We start from the raw sequence: 14717 nt of genomic DNA, 5'->3' as shown, positions 1-14717 counted from the left end.
TTTTCTTTCTCTAGTCCTTATTGTAGTGGCTATTAGCCCAATTTTCTTTTTTACATATGATATAAATCCAGTCAGAATTATTTAAAAAAACTTAAAAAACTATATAAAATTTTTATTTAAATTACTGAAATATATTACTCAATTTTTTAAAAAATTATCCAAATATATCTCTCAAATATATCCCTAAAAATTGAAATTTTAAGAAACTCCGAAAAAAAAAATCCCGATAACGATTTATATGAAAAATCTAGAAAAGTTTAATATGGGGCAATAACGTTGGACGGTCGGTGAACGTTGAATCGACAACTGGTCAATAGTCCACTTCATTGCATTAAAACCAAACACGTGGCGTTTTTACTTCAATTGGATGAACGTCGCAACTGTTCTTTGTGTTTTTTTTCTTTAACGTTAATTTTGTTTTTGAGGTATACTTATATATATATTAAAATACAAATTTAAATAAACAATAAGTATTTTTTTATCTTAATAAGTGATCGATAATTTAATATTTATTCTAAATAAAAAATAATTTAAAATTTATAATCAGCGTTTACTTATTTAATATGTCTACAAAATTATTAAACTCGTTCTGATAGATACATTCCGAAAATAAATTATAAATTAAGGGGAAGATATAAATTGTGGATAATAAGGATATGAGTAAGGAGATACTTAAAAATCCTTTGCAGCCTTCTCATTGGTTGATCATTTGAAGCCTTAAATCCCCACCACAATTCCCTTACCCCCTCTTTGCCATCCATTTCCTTTGATTCTTCTTTTCTTCACCACATATAAAATCTTCACATCCATTTTCATACATTTTGCAACTCAAAATCAATCCCCATTGACAAACAATGGCTTCCATGCTTAGCTCTGGAACTGTTCTTAGGCCAACCCCATTTCTTGGCCAAACCAAAAATGCTAACCCTCTTAGAGATGTTGTCTCTTTGGGCACTCCCAAATATGCAATGGTTAGTTCTTTAGGTTTCCCTTTCTTTTACAATTTTCTTCTTGGGTGAGTAGTTTTAACCTATGTTTCTCGATTTAGGTGTGATTTTCTAAATTTTTTCATATATTTGGAAATTTTCTTTTCATATTCATGTGTTATTTATGAAAAATAAAGAGTCGAGCTTGTTTATTGGTTTTTGTTTGCTCTGATTTTGGGGGTGTGATATGTGTAGGGAAATGAACTATGGTATGGGCCAGACAGAGTGAAGTACTTGGGACCATTTTCAGCTCAGACTCCATCTTACTTGACTGGAGAATTCCCTGGAGACTATGGTTGGGACACTGCTGGTTTGTCAGCCGACCCTGAGGCCTTTGCCAGGAATAGGGCTCTTGAGGTAACCCTCCCACGTAATATAAATATTACAATATTATATCAAGGTTAAAAATATCATTTGATTTTAAAAGTTTTTTTTCCAAGCCCAAAATTTAGAGATTATAGTTTTCACTCAACTATATTAGTAGTCACCCAATTATGATTTTTTGATTACCCAATTATAAAAAGTTACAAAATGATCACTCAATCCATTCATTTTTAAGTTAGCCAATTAGTAAGTAAAAAAGATAAAATTGAATAGTTAAAAGGACTATTTTATAACTTCTCATAGTTTTTCATTTTCCTTAAAAGCTATACCTTGATAAATATTTACTTCATTGTTACCAAAACAAAACATTCAGGTCATCCATGGAAGATGGGCAATGTTGGGAGCACTAGGCTGCATCACACCAGAAGTACTTGAGAAATGGCTTAGGGTTGATTTCAAGGAACCAGTATGGTTCAAGGCAGGAGCTCAAATTTTCTCAGAAGGTGGCTTGGATTACTTAGGCAACCCTAACCTAGTCCATGCTCAAAGCATCCTCGCCGTTCTCGGATTCCAAGTCGTCCTAATGGGACTCGTCGAAGGATTCCGCATCAATGGCCTCCCTGGTGTTGGTGAAGGCAATGATCTTTACCCTGGTGGCCAGTACTTTGACCCTCTTGGCCTTGCTGATGACCCCGTTACATTTGCTGAACTTAAGGTTAAAGAAATCAAGAATGGTAGGCTAGCCATGTTTTCAATGTTTGGTTTCTTTGTTCAAGCCATTGTTACAGGTAAAGGTCCCTTGGAGAACCTATTGGACCACCTTGATAACCCTGTTGCAAACAATGCTTGGGTCTATGCTACTAAGTTTGTGCCTGGGTCTTAAATGAAAATAGCCAAAAGGTCAAAACTTGTATAATTTGCTTTGTGTGGATTAGAAATTGAGATATGTGTATTTATGTGATTGTAGGTTTTGAACAACTTTGACAAATCAAATTATGTGCCATTAAGAATTGAATTTAACTCTTCATTGATAGATAAGTATTCGTGTTAGACACTAAATAGAGATAAAGATATGACACATCAACAATCTTCTAAATACAACCAAAATGTTTAAAATAAAAAAATCTAAGCATACTATTGTTAGACAGATAATTGAATTCGAAATCCAAATAACTTAGCTTGAACAGTGAAAAAAAGGGTAAATATGCATTTCGGTATTTAAATTTGGCTTCAAGATTTAAATTGATATTTAAATTTGTGTGTGTATAATTTAGGTACTCGAAATTGATTTTAAGGTTCAATTTGGTATATAAAATTTATTCTGATTTAATTGGGCACCTGAACTTGGTTTCTTAATTCAAATTTGTACTTGAACTTGACTTTTTAGTCTAAATTAGAACTTCTAGTAAATGACTTATTTGAACAAATTTGGACTATGAAGCCAACTTCATGTACTAATTTAAAGCAAAAAAGTCAAGTTTAGGCAACTAGACCAAAAAAGGTTTAGGTACCAAATTGAACATTGAGGCCAAATTTAGGTACCTAACTGGATAAAAAAAAACCCTTAAGTACCAATTTGAACCTTGAAACCAAATATAGGTACCAAAATTTATATTTACCCATAAAAATAAACATACTAAGATTTTACACATACCTGAATCTGTCTCATCCCAATCCAAGTTAGCTCTAGAGAACAATTTTTACCTAAGAACAACAATGCCGAATCCTAATCATAATAAAATGCCAAAATGATTCTCTATGATATATAATATGTATTTTTACTATTTTCTCAATTGAAAAAATGGAACATGTAGTGCTAAGAGATTGCATTCATGTCATGATTATATTAAATTTTGATATTAACCTTGACACAAAAAATATATATTTTTTGACATATTCATGAATTAATATAGAGTCTACGACACTTGTATCGAGTGGTTGACAAAGAAGAGAGAGATGGGACAAACTAAAATTGCACTGTTCCATAACAAAATAAGTTAAGGAAAGGCATATAAACATTTCTGATTTCATCTGAATTACAAAGAAATTACAAAAGTTTGATCTTACATCACTAACAAACACAGAATTATACACAAAAAAGAAAACTATGCCAAAACTATTCAAAGCAAAAAAGCAGTCTCAACAAAATCCCTATTTGTCTTATGCACATTAGAATATATCTGTTGCCATAAATGTAAAGAAATTGTACCTGAGAATGGAAAGGGGCGGTTCTTTTTGGCAGCAGTTCAGTATTGCTTTCAAACCAGGAGTTCTATCACGCTCTTGAACCTAACTTCCCCCACCATTTTCTTCGAGCTTTGTCTGATTCAGGGTGGCCACGCTTATGTAGTCTTGCCTTGGCTTCCTTTAATCTCAGCTTGTAATCTTTCTTCCATGTCTCGAACCGGAGTCTTAATGTCCGAAGTTCATCATCAGGATTCATATTAGAAGCCTGCTGTGGCACTCTGAGGTCCATTAAAGATTTTGCATCGGCATCGAAATTTTGTTTCCGCTGCTCAAATTCCTTTAACAGATTGCCCAATGCATTCAAAGAACCGTTCTCTCTCCCCCCAACAACATCAGGCATAGCACCAGAAAATAAGACAGGTGTGTTCCCACCGGTTGTTCGAGATCCCATGGACACGTTATCTTCAGAATCATAGCATCGAGGCGATAACACATCAGCTCTTCCTAGCTGACCTGCACCATTGTCAGCAGCAAGACTCTTTCGGGCTGCAGTAAGACTTGTCTGCAATAAATGCATTGACATCTAAGTTACTACTATAATAAATTTTTTCTATAACATTACATGGAAAGTAATAGTCAGTTTACATGATTAACTACAATCATTAGGATCATAATAATGTTGCAATTACTTAGATGATTATCAAGAACTTCAGTAAAAAGTACCATGGAGGCCCTTGTTCTAGGAGTCAGATTGCATTTTGTCATCTCTACTTAAGAAATGGGCAAATTAGTCCCTATATGTTAGATCAAAGAGCAAATCGGTCCTTTCTATTAAAAATTTCATCCATTTGTAATATTAAAAACTGGTGTAGTTGACAGAATAACCTGACACTGACACATGGCATGTCATGTGTACCTCATGCTAACATACAATGACCAATTTTCAACAGTAGAAATGGATTAAATTTTTGAAGGAATAGACCAGTTTGCTTTTTAATTTAGCTTACATGGACTAATTTGCCCATTTTTTTAGTATAGGGTGCAAAACGCAATCCAACTCGTAGTACTCCATGAAACTTTTATCCAAGAACTTCTGTGCCGGTCAACAACTATCGCCTTAGTACAAACATGTTTTGATATTAATATATAAAAACAGAAAAACTTACTTGCAGTGATACCATTTGCTTTTGCCACATCTCTTCCATTGATTTCATCTTTGCCTCATAGTCCAACCACCTTGCCTCGGACTTCTGTAATTGTTCCCGTAACGTGGCATTTTCATGTTCTTTTTGCCCCAAATTCGTTTCTGCCTTGAGAACCCTTCTTTGGAGTTCTGCCATTACAGAAGGTAGAACTTGAATCTGTTGTTCATGGAGCATGTCCTGGTCAGCCAATAAAACGGGTCATACTAGGGAAAAAAAACATGCTTGGATGCAAGCAATAAATAAAAATAAATGGTCAGTATATCTTTAAAGAATACCTTTGCTTCAAAAATCTTCCTACCCATCTTTCGTCTAGATTTTACACTTCCACGGTTTGACTGTTTCAAATTATGCATGTTGTTGAAATGTCTCCGGGCCAACCACCCACGGATTACTGCAATGGAAAGAAAAAAAAAAAGTGGTTATGATAAGAAAACCGTACAGTGGAAAGTGACAAATTTAGTTACCAAGTATATTTACCAGATTGTAAATATATGACTGCCGTCAACTGCTCATCAAGTAATTGAGAAGCAAATGCTGAGCATCTATTTGACTCAGCAGCATACTTCCTTCGTATATTTTCACCACAGACAACTGCATTGGAAAGAAAATGTCCGTCAATTGATAAGCAAATAATATTAAAATGTGAACTGGCAAAATATAGGCGCTCGTAATGTAAAATGGAAATAAGTTTTGCTTGGAAGAAATTACATGATTGAATACTTTTTGCTCCTTTGTTGAGCTCATGGAAAAGACGACGAGCTCGGTGACCACGGAAGTATTTCTGAACCTCAATTACTCCTCTCAACACCTGTTTTCTCCTATCCTCCAATGCACTAATCTGCAAACCATAAACAGAATGAAATAAGTTTGAACTTTGAAGCTCCGTTTTCCAGAAGTATGTTAACTTGAAGGTCCAACTCCGAGAAACATATAAACAGGACAAGAGTAAAGAACTTACCTGTCCAGTTCGAAGAAACAGTTTGGTATAGCCAATTTGATACATTTGAGGAAGGACATTAAATTGTTTTAGAAGTGCAACTGAAATACTCAATGGATCCTGAGATTCAATGGGCTCCGACAGTAGGAATCCGTACCTGAGAAATGCACAAATATAAGATAACTATGCTGAAAATAATATTAAGAAAAAAAGAAACTAAAAACATTAAAACTAGCCATAAACTAAAAATGGTTTTATCCCTTACCTTTCTGTAAATGCCTGATGTGTCATTCTAGTAGGATATCCAGACCTCGAGATTCTAATAACCTCAAAAATTCCATAACATCTAAGCTGCTGCAAGACAAGATCTTCTTCATATGTACCAGGGAGTTGCTTGGAGTTTGGTTTTATGCAGCAAATAAAATGAGATCTTGTACTCTCCAACTGGTGCATTAATTTGAAGAGCTGGCCCTGCAAGTATGGAAGAAAACGAATTTACAAAGCATGCCAGCATGTGGTAAACACAAATATTTCCAAAGACAGTTTTAGATATCCCTCATTGCCAAAGGAATGTAGAGGTTTTCAAAGGCAAATTCAAATATTAGTTTATAATCACAGATACATTTGGATCACAAGAAAGCAAATTTACCTTGAATTGCAAAGCAACACTTTGCATTGGTGTGTCCAATGAAGTTACTGATTGCAGAGGTTGATTAAACATTTTTTTGACAAACAATTGTGGCAACTGACTGTCACAGGATGATAGAAGTTGGACTACCTCAGAGCTCAGTGGATCACGGTTCTTATCCAAAAAGCCATTTGTATCATAGAGTACCTGGCAGAATTCATATAAAATCAATAATCATGTATGCATACCATTTTATTAGTATGGAATGCCATTTAATTAACTTGCAAACAAATCAAATATATATTATATATTACAAGGTATAAGATTCCATGCTAAGTTGGACGATCGATTTAAATGCCATGTGGATAATTTCTTTTAATTAAATTAGAATGTATTCAAATTTTAGATACAATAAATCACTTACATATATCGTGTAAATATTTTATATATAAAAAATATAATTAATTAAATGTATTTTTTAATTTAAATACAATAAACCCATTACAATAAACTCATTCATCTATATATAAAGATTACTTTACACCAATATTAATTAAAGGCACATGGATTGTTTTATAACAATAATTAATATTATCATGTACACACTAAATTATTTTGTTACGGGAAAGTGCAATTTTAGTTTTTCCCATCTCTCTCTTCTTTGTCAACGGGTGAGGGAGAATGTCATGAGCTGCACAAACGAGCCCAAAACTAATGTGCACGTTTTTAGACTCTTCATGTTCCCTTGGGGTCATTCAGCCCAACAAGACTGGCCCATTGCTTGAAAGAGACCCGATACCTATCTACTTAGATCCATGTTAAAACGTAAACACTACAATAACTTATATTTTTACCAAAATAATTATTGTAAATCCTAAAAGATGTATAAAATTTAAATCCCTTAGAACTATCATCTTATAGATAAGCACTAATCTCAATCATTGATATAATTCGATCTGTATTGTTGGTTATGGGGTAACTTAACCATAAAGCTCTCCCCCTTCATTTGTAATCACTTCATTCTTGAACTAGAGAATATTTTTGAAAGCATTTATTCATACACTTGGTGTGCTATTGCTTTCTTGTGACTTTTCTGTTCGATTCTAAGTCTATTTGTCTTTACAAGTTGCTTCCGCTTTATTTTGGTGCCTTATAGAAATTCCTTTGTGAATTCTCATTTTCAAGAGTCAGGTTGATTTAGGTGGATTTGAAATAAAGAAATAACCTAAAGTTGCGCGGTTTACCAGACTTTAAGTTCTACCAAAAGAAACTAGTTCTTGAATATTATCCACTTTCTTGATTAATTTCCATTGAAATTGAATGAAAGGACAAATCCTAAAAAGAATTTCAAACTGTCCCCTAAAGACCAATAACTGACCTCGCCCGCAAAATGTAGAACACCAAAGGCCCTGCCTCTGTCTCCTTTGAAGTATGAATTAGAATTCAAGTGTTGCTTCAACTTATTAGCAAGGGTGAAATCAGTTGAGTTGGGTGCATTTGATTCCTCGTCCAGCAAGGAAAGTATCCCTAAGGGTTTCTGCAAAATAAACACCAAAAATGAAGAAAGACAGATTATAAAGGCACGTTTTTATTTGAAATGCAACAAGATGTGATAAGGAAATAAAATCTTCAGCCAACATTAGCACCCAAGCTAAGACAACGTACTTTAGTAAGACCAAGTTCAAGTTCTATCTAAAAAGAAAAACTATAGAATACACAAGAAACACATGATACATAAGATACAGAACAGAGTTCAACAATCCCTTAAAATAGTCCTAGGAACTTCAAATGAACCTTGCTAACAAAGAAACTATCGAACCTTCAAAGTTCAAATTACCTTCTCAAATAAGTCCAAGCACTCTTGGTTGTCTTCAAAAACAACTTTAGTCCAATCAATCCCTTCCAAATCATACTCCTGAAAAATGAGAAAAAAAAAAAACAGGAAGTTGGCCAAAATAATAATCTCAGATAAGGAAGTGAAATCAAATCCAGATACAAGAATAGACAACTGAGAACTAGATTATAAAGAACTTTTGGCTTGAAAATTAATATGTTCAGTAAGATGAAGGCAGAGAACCAAAATCCCAACTTAAGAGTATAGAGGTACCATTCTTATACAAAAGTCAAAATACTGTGGCAATTAAAAGATTTGAGTGGCTTACCTCTTGTTCAAGCTTAAAGAGGTGTCGGTTAAAGTGTTGCTGCAACCTCTCATTTGCATAATTTATACAAAACTGTTCAAAGCTATTCTTCTGAAAATCAGATGACGACATTATTAGTTGGACAAACTGAAATTCACAATGATAATCCCCAAACAGCTGCTTCGAAACTATTTACCTTCAATGACTCAAACCCATAAATATCAATGATGCTTATGGACCTGCCAATGTGTTTTTTGCCAGCTTCAAGTGAATTGTTGATTTGTTCCACAAGCCAGTCAAACAAGCTTGCATAGATGAATTTTGCCAATGCATCTCTAGTGTCGATTGCCTATATTACAATTTAGTTAATGTATTATCATGTTGTCAATGTATGCATCACAGCAAATATAGAATGCAACTTATGAAGGATTGAGAAATAATAATTTCGTTAACAAATACTAGACAAACCTGTTGCAAAGTCAATTTTTTAGCAATACTATCCTTCCCAACTTGGATTCTATGAGTAGATATAGCTTGCATCAGTTCATGTGGTGCACAACCGATCAGCGTGGCAACACTGGTTAAAGCTGCAACAAGGAATTAAAAAGACCTCGCATAAATAAGCATCTTATGAACACAATATATTAACAAACATGAAACAAAAGACTCATTAAAAATTTAATTTTAAACAGATCCAACTACCAATTATATTAGCAGGCATATAACTACTGATGATGAAAATCACATATAATGAGGTCTTTACTGCACATATACCTTCGTCAGCTAATGCCTCCACATGATTTTCTTTGTCAATTACTTGAAATGATATATTTCCTAACCATAACACTGCAGCAAGCATTGCAAATACTTGCTCTTGCTCTTCTTTGCAAATCTGAACAATATCAAAGGCTTCCTGCAGAAGTGGCGAAACTATTGCTTAAAAGCCAATGAGACAGAAATTAAAGGGTAAAGAAATGCCTACACTATTGATGGCAACATTAAAATCGGATCTTCTGAATTACCTTTAGCTTTTGGAATTTCTGACCATCATCAACACCATTAATTACCAAGCAGTCACTCTGGACAAGATAGTTGTACTCATTAGCCATTTTAAGATTCAATCTCTCTGCAAAGACATGATTCCAAGGATCATAAATATACATCACAGATTCAATCTAGTGAACAAAAGACCAAGTATCAGGAATGCTTTGGCAACCCGAATATTTAAATGATACAAATCATATGATACAATATCTTAAAAAGTAAGTTTCACAACTTGAAAGAAATAACATGTCCAAGCATAATTCCACGTAGATAATACAGACTTCAACTTTTCTACACTAGCATGGATTGCAAAACACTGTAAAATGAAATTGTACCTCTTAGAGCTGGTGGAGCGCCAGCACAAAGTTGATAAAAGATATGGTAAGACCTTTCACCAGCAGCCAGTTGAACTACCCTTGACTGCTCAAAGGTGACAAAAAAATCCACATCAGACACAATACATGACAACAAAGATAAAACCTGATATAATGTTGAACTATGGCAAGAACTCACCTTTTCGAGAAGAACTATCCAGGATTGTCATTGGTGAATCAATATTAGCACAAAAACCAAGTCAGCAACCAGGATTAGTCTATACTGTTTTATTACAATAAAGTATAATAGCATTTTATTTTTCAATTTCACCATGCTTACAAGTTTGGATATTGGCACCAGATATCTTCCCCAATGCAGTAAAATGAATATCAATAAGTTTCCCCTGCACCAGAAAGAGTGATAAACACGACATTTTTTTCTGAGGTATAGCAGATGTGAAATGTATAAACCACAGTAGAAATTGGTCATCTAGGGTAAAAATTAGCATTGATTCTTTTAGCCATGAGAATAATTTATACATATTTACCTTCAGTAAAGAACATTGGGCAAATGAAAGAGGGGAAGAAGAACTTACAAATCTGCTAGAACTGTCATTCCTAGATGTCTTTGCATTCCCAAATGCTTCAAGTATACAATGCGTCTGAAGGATTTTACACTCTTTCCCACCATATCCGCCACCAAGGGAAGCTAGGTACTGCATTGCAAATTTTGCTGTCTCAGTTTTCCCAGCCCCAGTTTCCCCACTGCAAGATAAATTTAGATTATGAAATTCTACAGTTCATAAAACAAACAATTTGCTTAAAGATCCACAACTTATATTTTATCATATATAACTACAAGTATTAAAAATCCAGCTAACCTTATGATTATAGACTGATTTAATCCATCTGCAAAATTTAAATTACAGACAATAAATAATCAGAAACAATTTACTACAATCACTTTATGCTAACTTTAGAAAGAAAAAAGGAAAGAATTGTTTCATTCACCATTCATCATCTCATTATAAGCATTGTCTGCTATAGCAAAAACATGAGGGCTATCTGTAGCTTTCTCTCTATAACTTGTGACAAAATCCTTCCCATAAATTTGGACATCTTTGAATGGATTGACGGCAATTAAAACCGGACCTGCTTTACTCTACACAAAGAAAATACATATAAAAATGAAGCTCAGAAGCAGAGATAATCCTCAAAAACAAGTACATGAGCAAGGATTTTATCCTACTTACATATATCATATCATGAGAATATCTGCGCTTAAGATTGTGAAGAACTGACGGCTCATTCAAATAACTGAGCTGTATGAGATCATTCACACCCTCCAGAATTCCTGGGTTTGCTGGTAAGAGCTGGCTGGTAGAGACTTTGATGACCTACAAGAGCCATAAAATATAAATTAAACACCAACCTGCCAAAAGGTATACTCTAGTCATTATACAATTGCAAAAATCATGACACATTTGAACTTACATTTCCATTGGAGAGAGAAACAATTGATTCCTCTCCAGACGTAGATTGTATAGTTCCAGATCCCCACATCCCATTGGATAGCCGACACCAAACATGAAGTTTCTGTAACCAAATCCTCTCACAATGAATAGATTTTCTTTAATCAAATAATTGACCTAAAATAGTAATAACTTTTTATAGAAGATAAACAAATGCCAAGTGGATGCTCCGATTTCATGATGTTCCAATAAAAGAACACAATTCACAGTCATCTTGCAATCCAGATACTTGCTGAGTTATAAACCCTAGCACCGTATAACAAATCAACAACACTACCAACTCTAGATTTTAACATTTCCAAGTTCATTATAATGAATCGTAAGTTTATAATGAAAAAGTTGGATTCCATTTAGTTATTGCCCTCAATTACAAGTATAACACCCCCAACTCATTTCATCAAAATTCATAAGTATTCCTAGTTAAAAGATTCATTAAAGCAACATTACATTTGACACACACATTACTAACAGCAAGAAAACCCTTTTTTTTTTTTTTAAATCACAGCTAAACGCCCTAAACTTTTCTGCAAATTCCCATTTCATAAAAATTCTATATTTCCTCCTGTGCCTACTAAATTTACTACTTAGCATTAAATCAAAAAGGCAAAGAAAACAAAACCTTTTGCAGATTTATCAAATATCACCCTAAGATTAATCTAGAGATAATAAAAACTCTTCTTAAGCTCACTAATCAAAAGCTTCATTGGGTTAGGCAGTAACACATTAGCAGCAACAACAATATATATATATATTAAAAATTAAATATCAAACCAAGTTAAACATATCAAAATTGGGGAAAAAAAACCGTAATTGCCACTTAATACTTACTTTGTTAAAAAAATACCCAATATTAGCATTCCCTTTCCCTCCTTTCACCTCAATTTTCCCTTCCAAATCCTCCCCTTTCTTCTCTTCCACGGCATCCAAATTATACGGTGAATCCACATTCACATCTTTCCTCATTTTTTTACTCCCAAAACTAACTATCTTCACTCCCAGCTCCTTTTCGTTCCTCTTAACTTCCTCTTTTCCTTTCACTTCACTTAAAACGGCACCATCTACACCATTAGCATCGATTTTGAAGTTCGTCGGAAGGGACCGGCGAGCCGACGGGAGTCTGGCTTTGGAAGTCGGTCGGACCGGTAAAGCCGGCGGTAAATCTTTAGGTTTATCGACTTCGTCTTGTCGCCGGAGAGATTCCAACATTTCTTCTAGCGAACTTTTCGCCGGAGCCTTCGGCGAAACCGATAACATCATTTTTTAGAAACAAGAACCCTAAAATCAACCGGAAAAAAAAGTGAATTCTTCTTTTAGAAACTCAATTTTAGTCTCTTTATAAAACTCGCATTGAAAAAAAGAAAGACTAAAAAAAGAGATCAAAACAGCATAAATTATGAAGTAAAAGAAACAAAACAGAGAACTGAAACGTTTCGAATTTTGTTCAAAAACTGCGGTGGAACTATCATCTGCTAAAATCCCAGAAAGATATAGAAAAATCAAAGATTGAAACTCATAGAAATTCAAAAAAAAAAAAAGGTTCTTACAAAAGATTAAGGTTGTTAGAAGCAAACATTTACACACACACACACACACTCAAACTGTTGAAGTTGTTTTGGAGTAAACAATGAGCTTCTTCTTCTTTTCTGCTTAGCTATGGCCTACGGGTTTAATGTCAGAAATTTAAAAATATACATAATTAAATAAAAAATATTTTTTTGAAATAAAATAAATAGAAAGTTTGGATCTGAGCAAAGAGGGGGCTTTTTAGGGAAATATATTTAAGATTTGTTAGATTGATTAATATTTTAAAATCTGAAACGAAAGGAAAAAAGAAGGGGTTTTTGGATTAGATCGGGGATTTGTATAAAATTACCGTTATAAGTACTGTTTTTTGAATTTTTATTGAATTACTTTTATACCCTTTTAGTTGTATGATTTTTTTTTTAAATTTAAAATTTAAAACAAATACATATTACAAAACTAGGTCAATTCCCCCTTATGCCAGCTTGATTAGTCTGTTAATCTCTTGATTCTCTTTTCTAGAAATATGCGAAACATGCCAATAATTAAGCAAAAATTCTCAGTAATAACCTCCCGTTGGTCCCTTTTGAATAATCTTAGCTGTCTTAATACATGACCAAAATCTTAAACCCTTAAAATGCTTTAACCATCCAAGATTCCCCAGAGAGCCATCAGTATACAAACACGCCCAATTCCCAGCCAAATGTGTGCAATAAGTCAGAATCTGAGTTGAATAATTTACGTTTTGCTCACTTCTTTTTAAAAATTTACAAAATAATCACTGAACTATTTGAAATTTTTCATTTAAGTTTCTAAACTATTTAAAAGTTATTTAAGTCAATAAACTGTTAAACTCTTTTTAAAAAAATCACATTAACAAATTTTAAGAATGGATCAATAAACGCATCTTAAATCGAAGTAGATTTAACAATTAATATCGAAAATCGAAGAAAAAATGGTTTTAATATATATCAACAAATAAAATAAGTTATATGCAACAATATATTTGAATATTAATATTATTTTATAATTGAATTAAATTTAAAAATATTTTTTATTATTCAAATTGAAATCATGTAAATTCAGCCTACTGGATTGTGCAGACCATTTGACCGGTGACCAAATGTAACATAGAGAAAACAAGATACAAATGGACAGAACAAAAATCATTTTTCACAAAATAATAATCAACATGATATTGTAAATTCAACTATGGTAGTCGGTATTGTTGTAGGACCAATACTATCACACTATCCTTGTCGTTTTGGTGTTAAATCGATATTAAATAATTTAAAGGTCGTTTTAGATAGGCAATTCGTTTATCTATGGTTAGTGTAAAAATAGCAGTGGCGGTGAGATTAGACATAGTAATAATACTGTAACGTGAGATAAAAAGAAAAATTAAATGCACTGTGTTAGAAATAAACATCTATCCAAATGGACCATAAGTATTGTTCAAATTAAAATTTAAGTATGTTTCGGCCGTATATATCGATTAATCAAGCATTTTAATATTTTAAATAATTTTTTATCTCGACTATTTTACTTTTATAAATACATTTAAAATTAAAAACGATATATTTATCAATAAAGTATTAAATACTCTAAATTCAACTTTTCTTTTTGTGATATCCAAATCATGGTCCATTATTTGGTTAGTTTAGAATGCAAAACGTTTGCATCCATGAACAAAAAGGCTTACTCACCTCTTTACTGTCCCCCTTAACGGGATGACCTCATATAAGCATAAATCGTATGTTTTATGTTAAGCTAGTTTAACTAGTCTATCACCATCCTAATTATCCTCTCCAGAGATGTGCCAAATGTGTCAATGATCAATCTGCATCAACCGCTGATGAATTTTCCTGATCAAATCAAAATTACAACCATTAATACAA

General features: G+C 33.2%; 2 protein-coding genes across 2 annotated transcripts; one reads left to right on the top strand and one right to left on the bottom strand.

Annotated features, from left to right (window-relative positions):
- Nucleotides 1-655: 655 nt before the first annotated feature.
- LOC107903531 (chlorophyll a-b binding protein 13, chloroplastic) lies at nucleotides 656-2325 on the top strand. The gene is made up of 3 exons (XM_041092412.1): nucleotides 656-971; nucleotides 1182-1343; nucleotides 1684-2325. The coding sequence occupies exons 1-3, from the start codon at nucleotides 855-857 to the stop codon at nucleotides 2191-2193; spliced, it is 789 nt and encodes a 262-aa protein (XP_040948346.1). The 5' UTR covers nucleotides 656-854; the 3' UTR covers nucleotides 2194-2325.
- Nucleotides 2326-3307: 982 nt separating this feature from the next.
- On the bottom strand, nucleotides 3308-13002 carry LOC107903530 (myosin-2). The gene is made up of 25 exons (XM_016829603.2): nucleotides 12843-13002; nucleotides 12127-12573; nucleotides 11261-11362; nucleotides 11020-11163; nucleotides 10778-10928; nucleotides 10648-10675; nucleotides 10363-10531; nucleotides 10107-10170; nucleotides 9966-9979; nucleotides 9788-9872; nucleotides 9431-9534; nucleotides 9183-9321; nucleotides 8877-8995; nucleotides 8605-8757; nucleotides 8430-8519; nucleotides 8105-8182; nucleotides 7646-7804; nucleotides 6289-6474; nucleotides 5905-6110; nucleotides 5661-5796; nucleotides 5411-5540; nucleotides 5180-5293; nucleotides 4978-5093; nucleotides 4664-4879; nucleotides 3308-4059 (listed from the first exon to the last, which is right to left on the bottom strand). Exons 2-25 carry the CDS (start codon nucleotides 12553-12555, stop codon nucleotides 3586-3588), a joined length of 3606 nt encoding a protein of 1201 aa, XP_016685092.2. The 5' UTR covers nucleotides 12556-12573; nucleotides 12843-13002; the 3' UTR covers nucleotides 3308-3585.
- Nucleotides 13003-14717: the final 1715 nt, after the last annotated feature.

Source organism: Gossypium hirsutum, chromosome D05, assembly GCF_007990345.1.
Source record: "Gossypium hirsutum isolate 1008001.06 chromosome D05, Gossypium_hirsutum_v2.1, whole genome shotgun sequence".
Classification (NCBI taxonomy): domain Eukaryota; kingdom Viridiplantae; phylum Streptophyta; class Magnoliopsida; order Malvales; family Malvaceae; genus Gossypium; species Gossypium hirsutum.
The sequence above is the reverse complement of the archived record's forward strand: the minus strand, read 5'-3'. Positions and strand labels throughout refer to the sequence as shown.

Excerpts from the sequence above, each read along its gene's own strand:
- LOC107903531 (XM_041092412.1), top strand. The coding sequence starts at position 855 with ATGGCTTCCATGCTTAGCTCTGGAACTGTTCTTAGGCCAACCCCATTT. Across the intron at positions 972-1,181 it reads GCACTCCCAAATATGCAATG|GGAAATGAACTATGGTATGG; the intron begins GTTAGTTCTTTA and ends TGATATGTGTAG. Across the intron at positions 1,344-1,683 it reads CCAGGAATAGGGCTCTTGAG|GTCATCCATGGAAGATGGGC; the intron begins GTAACCCTCCCA and ends CAAAACATTCAG.
- LOC107903530 (XM_016829603.2), bottom strand. The coding sequence starts at position 12,555 with ATGATGTTATCGGTTTCGCCGAAGGCTCCGGCGAAAAGTTCGCTAGAA. Across the intron at positions 9,322-9,430 it reads AGAAATTCCAAAAGCTAAAG|GAAGCCTTTGATATTGTTCA; the intron begins GTAATTCAGAAG and ends CCACTTCTGCAG. Across the intron at positions 6,475-7,645 it reads TTCTACATTTTGCGGGCGAG|GTACTCTATGATACAAATGG; the intron begins GTCAGTTATTGG and ends GAATTCTGCCAG.